This window comes from Lactuca saligna, chromosome 5 (assembly GCF_052625555.1).
Source record: "Lactuca saligna cultivar CGN05327 chromosome 5, ASM5262555v1, whole genome shotgun sequence".
NCBI lineage: Eukaryota > Viridiplantae > Streptophyta > Magnoliopsida > Asterales > Asteraceae > Lactuca > Lactuca saligna.
Window position 1 is genome coordinate 182488958 of NC_136421.1, and position 8131 is coordinate 182497088.

Here is an 8131-nt window from a genome sequence, read left to right on the forward strand (position 1 = left end):
TGATACATTCGGTAATGGAATTGGACACCAGTCATATTCAATTCTGAGGCAATTATCGACATATACACATACATAATGTTAGTATTTCATGACTAACCTCCCACATTAGTCTTCTTACAGGTTGACGAAAGCAGTTCAGATTCTGTGGTTTACCATTTTTTTTTATTATCCAGTTCGTGGAATTTCAATTTTTTCTATACTTGTACTTGGGTTGATTGAAATATATTTCAGAAAATATTTCAACTTTAAAGTATACTTTTTGAATCCATTGGGTTATTACTATAATTCACACGTATTCCACATTTTTTTCATTGTATTGAGATTTCAAACATCCTCGAAATTCATCAAATTATGTTCTATCAGTATTTTATTTCAACAGCTCTGTAAAGGTACGGATAACTGCATATTTGACGTTCCATAACATAAGATTTTACATTAGAACACCATTTTAATTCAAGTACACATAACGTAATTATGCACAAACTATATTATACTTCACTCCATTTTCTTATGAGATTCTAGGAAATTACAAGGGCTAGCATTAATGGAAGTAGACTCTCTACCCTCCGGTAAAGGTAAGGTTGTCAACATCTAACTTCCCATATCATATTTGTGTTATGGGTTTACTGTAGTGCTGTTGTTGACACTAGGAATAGCATTGTCGAGATATCCACCTGCAAGAAAGAATTGCAATATCATGATTCCACAACTCCAAAGATATATACGACTCAAAGAAGAAAATAAGCAGCCTTCATATGTGTTTATGTGTATAGAATTATATATACCATCAGGATGAAGAAATGTGCCGGTATAGTAGGAAGAGTCCTTGGACGCGAGGAATACATATGATGGAGCAATCTCGACTGGTTGAGCTGCCCTATTCATGGGCGCTTCGGACCCAAACGTTGCAATATCATCGTCATTGAGTGATGCAGCTTCAAGTGGTGTCCAGATAGGGCCAGGGGCCACACCATTAACACGAATCCCCTTGTCAACCAGGAATATTGCTAGACTCTTGGTGAAGTTCACAATGGCTCCCTTTGTTGAAGCATAATCAAGGAGCTTTGTGCTTCCTGAGAATCCTAACGCTGAAGTGGTGTTTATGATGCTGCTTCCTGGTTTCATGTGCTTCACAGCATGCCTATACGTCCAAGTCATCACAACCCATCAAAACCAAAAGTTAAATATAAGAGTTCTCAGTTGAGTATCTCGATCGATGCTTCATAAAAGCTACTTTATTTAAGTTCCAAACATTCTGACTCTTCTTTCATCTACATAGTGAAAATGACATTGAACTAACATGACTTGTTGCTAAATTGTTTCGGTTTTTGCACCAATTCAGTGCAAAATAATCATGTTATGTAACAAGCTTTGCATTTCATTAATTTTGTGTGAAGATATTGGAACTTTCACGTAATAGAAATACCATAAGAGGTGTGGAAACAGAATATTAGATACATGGAAGAAAACTTTTCTTTCCTTGAGTTAAGAGGTGTCTAGACACTCACCATTCCAATGACAATATGTTTAATTCATTTCAAAAAGCTCTTTCTCTTGATTTTTCTCTTATCACCTGCGTGAGAGAAGGTTTCCAACAGGGGTATTCATGCATAGTTAACAGGACCGAAATCGTATATTTGTTTTTGAAGGTTACCGCAACCTGTTTACTAATTTCTTAAACATAAACATAAAACAAAAATACAGGTTAACACATTTTTGATTAACCGGTTTTTAAAATCTATTTCAAAATTAATTAACTTTAAAACTAATTTTCAAAATAATGGTAATCTTTCGATCTTTTGTAAATATAAAACTAAAAGGGGTTGTATATAAATATAATATTCATTTATTTAGGTTAAAGTGTAAGGAACTCATGGAAGTTATATTTATCCTACTATGTATTCACCTCAATTGTGTTTTAAGACTACAATTGCTAAGAAATACGACACTTGTTAACTGAAACTTTAATTTATAATAATAAATTTTAATACTAGCATTAAACTTCAAACCTAAAAAGTATCTTAAAATATAATACCGGTTCAGTTAACCAAACCAAAAAAGGTCAAATTATCAGGTTCAGTTAACCTGAAAATCAGTACAGTTTGATGGGTTTTAAGTTCTTTTTTTTATTTTCGGACATTCTTGAACACCCCTATTTTCCAAGAGAGCCTTCAAAATTATCTTTCAAATTGAATCAAGATTCCAGATTAATTAAATTAGAATTTACTCTAATTGATTATTATCTTACCGCAGAAGGTTCAAATAACAGTTCCTTGCCAGAAAAAAAAAAACACGACTCTTTTTTTAGCACTTAAAAGAGTTCCAAGAATACTGCAAAAAAGTTATAAAGTGATTTAAAAAGCTAGGGAGATATCCATGATGCTTGTATAGGGTTGATTTACCTTGGATACACAATTACACATAGGGATCCAGATGGCCATGATACTTGTATGGGGTGATCATTTGCACGCACTCCCCTTAGTCCCACACCATTACATAGATACATTTAATTGAACTTAAAAAGTATTTTATTCTCTTCAACCTATGTGAGACATGGTTTGAACCAAAATTTATGAAGTATCATCAAATTGAATTGAGATTCTATAGAAAATTGCAATTTATTTAAGCTTTAATAATAACTCAAGTTTGAATACAAAGAAATGCATATACCATGCTCATATAGAGAGAAGAGACTCGATCCAAAATTAGTGAAACCAATGACTACATGTAGAGGTCTCAATTTCACTAAATGTCTTAACATAGGATTACCCAGAATTAATCCTTTGGATAAAATAAAGCCATCAACACAAAACATCACAATTGATTTGCAAAATATATACTGATAGGAAGAAACATATAGCACAAATGTTATTACTCTATGAATTGCAATGTATTTCATCTTATTTGTATACAAATTAAAATCCCATTATGTAAAGTCACAATGTAACTTAGTGAGATCAAGAAAATAAGTTTTAACACGGACTTATATCCATTGATGCTCTAGTTTAATGAATTTTACTATAAATCAATAGCTACCTTTTACGTACTTTTTAATTAAGACTCTGAAACTCTCCTTCTTGGGGCAAAGTGAAGTTCTCAAGAAAAAATATAACTGGTGAAAGAAATATAATAATAACTTGAACATTAAGAGGCACACCTTGTCATGAAGAACTGGGAGAATATATTAGTTCTAAATATCCTTTCAAGCCTCTCCTCCGTGATATCATCTAAAGTATATGTTTCATACTGCACAGCTGCGTTGTTCACAAGTACATCAATTCGTCCATATGTCGCAACCACCTTATCCACTACATCTTTACAATTCTTGTCATACCTTACATCGGTAGGAATTGCAATTGGATCACCTGCATCACTCATTTTTGAATCATTTATCATCGCTAAAGTATACTTTGCATCTATGTCTTCGACACCTTTCACATAAGTAAAGGCTATAGTTGCACCCTCCTTAGAAAAAGAATTGCAAACAGCCCTCCCAATACCCGAATCCCCTCCTATCACCAAAGCCACCTTTCCCTACACCAAGTAAACAACAAAGAACTTATGTTAGATGGTTTTTTCATATAGGAAACAAGCTGACATGATTTGACTTCTTCTACTGTTTTATTATTGCATGGGCAAAAGGTTTCATATTTGCACTGTTTCTCTTTAAAATACTTTTGCATTGAAATTAAATTACAAGTATGATAACTACAGATGAGAAGCTTCATACACAAATGATTTTTGATTTCTTCTAGTTTAGCTGAAGTCTATCGGATGACCAAATGACAAGAATAATAATATTCAAGAAAGGAAGTGTACTTGGAGTTTGTTAGTGGGCTTGTAATTAGGATCGCTGAATACTGGGAGAGGATCCATCAGGTACTCCTTCCCGGGTTGACCATCCTGATGCTGTGGTGGGAATCGTCGTTCGCCTTCTTCCCTCTGCATGGCCTTCGCCTAAAATTAAATAGTTACCAAACTCCAGTTAGGGTAATTGAATGCTTGTGAGTTTTTATCATCAATGGCTGCTCGGATTTGAAACAAAAAAATGAAAATATTTCACCACAAGGAATTAACCATTAATAATCCAATAATATATTACAATCAAAATTAGCATATTTTGAATAGAAGAGAATTAGCAGACCTTAAAGGTGTGAATAGAAGATGAACCACGTCTTAACACACATGTTGTCGTTGCTACAACACCATTATTGCTAGATCCTGTAGAAGGAAGTGAAGTCAACAACCGCCGTGAATATAAACATGAGTTTTGTGTGATCGGTATTCTACTGGAGACTGAACCCACCAAACTAACCGTTACCGAGAACAACATGACTTACGATGGATGGATGATTGAATGAAAGACCTCGTCATATATAGGCAAATTTTTTCTCAAAGTCAAATATTTGATTAATCTGAAAAATAAGTCCAACTAACCACATTAATGACAATTTGGTCTCTTTCCACCTTGCTTAGACGCGAAGATGTACTCATATCTCACCACTCACGTTTGTTTTCTATTCACTAACGAAAAGCCAGGAAATTAAGAGGGTCGGTATCAAATAATTTGAGGCCTGAGGCAAAAAAAAAAAAAAAAAAAAAAATTAGGCCCTTATTTATATATATATATATATATATATATATATATATATATATATATATATATATATATATATATATATATATATATATATATATATATATATATATATATATATATATATATAAAACATACATAGTTGTGGGCTCCATAATTTTTAAGACTAAAGTCTTAAAAGTTTCGAGAATAATTACTAGCCATTGATTTTTTTTTTGAACGACATAGATTGAAAATTGGTGATCCTTATGAATTGGAGTAATTGGAGTAGACCAATCACAATTAAGTACCACTCCTCCACCTACATATAAATGCTATCTTCTACCAAAGCTTATATTGAAATCACTAGCCACATATCAAATGTTATCACAAGTCTCCTCTTTCTGTCACCCTTCATGTTTTACTCTCATCCCTAATCACAACACAACTAGAAAATGGTTAATAGAGTACGGTTGAAATTATGAATATAGTACGTACATACATGTGAGTCTTATAACCATGATATTTGACCAGGATGCCTATAACAACGTTCTTCAGACGTTGGAAAGTTATGACATTTGTCACCCCAGACCTGCCGGCCTAGCTGTAGCTAACAGCTTAGTTGTGGGATTGTCAATTCTGTATAGATCTATACACAAGTATCACACTCCCTTTACAAGGGATTTTTGTATATAATACATGACTTAAAATGCATACTCGAAAGTACGTGAAATATCTCACAAAACTTAGTATAAAACAGATTTACGTATGAAAATGTCCATTTGTTATTTTGTATAATAATATCTCCTTGATATAGTGTTTCTAGTGTGTAAATGTTCATGATTTTCTCATAAACTATACCTATTATAGTTTTTCAAAGTGTGTGTTTTATTCGTATAGTAAACCCTACTGTAATACTCACTTGTTATGTAAACTATAATAGTTATAGTGATATAAGTGATCACATATACTTAAGGTATAAATAAAATGTTTGATTCGTGTGTGTATATATATATATATATATATATATATATATATATATATATATATATATATATATATATATATATATATATATATATATATATATATATATATATATATATAAACTTGTTTTATTTCCAAGAGACAAGATGTTATCGAGAATATATATACTGCATACGAAGTTCTCATGTAATAGTTATGAATCACGTATGATTTACTTGATAAAAAGTATATAGTGAAACTTTAGGTTACACACGATAATAACCGTGTGTTTAGTTGTATTCCTCCCCCCCCCCCCCCCCCTCCCCCCTAAAATTATATAAAAAGCATTGATAAAGCATTTGAAAGTGTAGTTTATAGGGGTATGAACTCACTTGATAGCTTGGAGAAGGTGAGATGAAAATCGAGTAGAACTTTAACTCGTGAAAATGGATTTTCTCAGGATTCTCGGGAATCTCGGGAGCGTAAACTTCCTTCTGGACTCGAGTAAGAAAACCGGGGCTTCGGGATGGCTTTTCGAGGTAATCAAGCAAAGTAACAGCACTTAGAAGGAAAGAAATGAGCACCAAACCTGACACCCTTAAGCTTATATTTATAGGGACTGATTTGGAGTCTCACATCGTGAGGTTTAGTCAACATGATCCTCGTCGACGATTTGACGTGGTTGACACTCAGGAACCCATCAATTACGATCTCACATCATGAGCATGGTCCCCTCACGTCGTGAGGTTGAGTCAGCCTCGAATTTTGTGTCCCGAACTTGTAAAATCAGTAACTTTTGCGTACGAGCTCCGATTTCGACGTTCTTTATATGCACGCGTAGGTGTGAAAAGGCTCTACAACTCTCGTTTAGACTCCGTCGGCTAATTTTGACTTTATTTTTTTATTATATTATTTTTAACAGGTTGGGCCTAGAAAAGTCAGTTTAAATCCCATAACTCCTTCATCCGTTGTTTATTTTCGTCAGACTTTTTAGTGTTGTACTCTAATATGTGCATATTTAGTTTGTATTAAGTATAGATTTTTATTCATTTATTAGCTAAATTATTGCATTTCATGGACAAAAGGTACTTAAAAGTGTTAAATTATGTTTTTCAGTCCAAAGATGAAGCTCGGAAGCGATAGGAAGCGGGAGAAACAGTTAGAAGATCGAGAATGGAATAAAGAAGAAAAACACTAAAAATGACATCTACTCGGCGAGTCAGATCGACTACTCGGCGAGTTCAATCGAAGAATCGAGAAGATAATGACTCGAGATCCCAAAGAGTTATCGCAATACGGGGAATGTGAGAGGGACTCGATGAGTCATCACTTGACTCGACGAGTCGATTCGTATATTTAAAGATAATTCCACAGATCGATTGAAGAGAGTTCTGGGATGATTCAGAAGTACTTTGCTACGATTGAGAAGCCAGAAAAACCCTAGAAGACGACGAAGGAAGCTAGAATTCAATTCCGGAGAGTAATTAAGGCAAAATTTCATCATTCCACTTATTCTTTTGTTTTATCATTATGATTAAGCAACTTGACTTTGTTTGTTTGCTGTTATTTACTTTAATTATGAACTAAAACCTTTAGACTTCTGTTTGGGGATACAAAGTTGACAATATGGTTTGATTGATTGGTAGGATTAACTCCAAGTTGGTGAATTTTTGTTATTTTAGCTTGCTAAAGAACCTTGTGTGTGAATAATAATTAATTTTCTGTTAATAGGAAGATAATTGATTAGCATGAACATCTATTGATTATTGACCTCATATGCTATGTGATCACTATACTATATGTCTAGGATTAATGAATATGAAACTAGAATTAATAAGAAAATTGAGTAAATTCATGTGCAAGCATGTAAGATGACCATCAAACAAGAAGTTAATTAAAAGAATAAATTAGTTAACTATTGCAAGTCTAACTTAACCCGAATAATTAATCTAATGAATATAATTAAATTAGACAATTGGCCACTGTTTAAGTTAGTTTATTTGCTAAGGATTAGGGTAGTGAACACAAATCTAATCACCTGAATCGGTAACCAACGAAAGGATTAATCCATTGCACTATTACCTTGAAATCAACCATAAAGTTAACCAAGTTGAACTAAACAGAAGTTCCTTTCCAATTATTGAATCTAGTTAAGTCGTTATTTTCTAGTCTCAAATTAGTAATAGTTAGTAAGTTTCTAGTCTTGTAAAACTAGAGAAAAACCCCTACTTCTTAATTAACTTAGATAGAATTAGTTTTTAATTTTAATTTGCCGTTCCCTGTGTTCGATACCCTACTTGCCTAAACTATTCCACAATTGATAGGTACACTGCATTTGTGTGTTTATTTTACAACTAAAAGTAGGATTAAAACTAAGTGAGTTTCACACACAACAAGTTTTTGGTTCCGTTGCCGCGGAACGGTTCTAAAATTAGCATTAAAAATCTAATTCAATCGATCCTATGTGTGAGATTGATCTTACACAAAGTTAATTTCTGTTTAAGTTTTTAGGTGAAAAAAAAAAAAAAAAAAAAAAAAAAAAAAAAAAAAAAAAAAAAAAAACTTGATTTTACCTTGGACTCGCCGAGT

The 8131-nt window shown here is 32.9% G+C and overlaps 1 protein-coding gene across 2 annotated transcripts; it reads right to left on the reverse strand.

Annotated features, from left to right (window-relative positions):
• Positions 1-385: 385 nt before the first annotated feature.
• LOC145045998 (glucose and ribitol dehydrogenase-like) lies at positions 386-4334 on the reverse strand. Of its 2 annotated transcripts, none has more exons than XM_078994283.1 (5): positions 4145-4257; positions 3820-4025; positions 3158-3534; positions 786-1141; positions 386-674 (listed from the first exon to the last, which is right to left on the reverse strand). In XM_078994283.1, the coding sequence occupies exons 2-5, from the start codon at positions 3946-3948 to the stop codon at positions 616-618; spliced, it is 921 nt and encodes a 306-aa protein (XP_078850409.1). In that variant the 5' UTR covers positions 3949-4025; positions 4145-4257; the 3' UTR covers positions 386-615. The 2 variants fall into 2 exon arrangements, with proteins under 2 accessions (XP_078850409.1, XP_078850408.1); XM_078994282.1 differs by having other exon boundaries at positions 387-674; positions 3820-3957; positions 4145-4334.
• Positions 4335-8131: the final 3797 nt, after the last annotated feature.

What these genes read in the sequence shown, in the direction of transcription:
- LOC145045998 (XM_078994282.1), bottom strand. Translation starts at nt 4,333, where the DNA reads ATGTTGTTCTCGGTAACGGTTAGTTTGGTGGGTTCAGTCTCCAGTAGA. An exon ending in AGCCCACTAACAAACTCCAA is followed by an intron (nt 3,535 to 3,819) that starts GTACACTTCCTT and finishes TACTTGGTGTAG; the next exon opens with GGAAAGGTGGCTTTGGTGAT. An exon ending in TCCCAGTTCTTCATGACAAG is followed by an intron (nt 1,142 to 3,157) that starts GTGTGCCTCTTA and finishes TTGGACGTATAG; the next exon opens with GCATGCTGTGAAGCACATGA.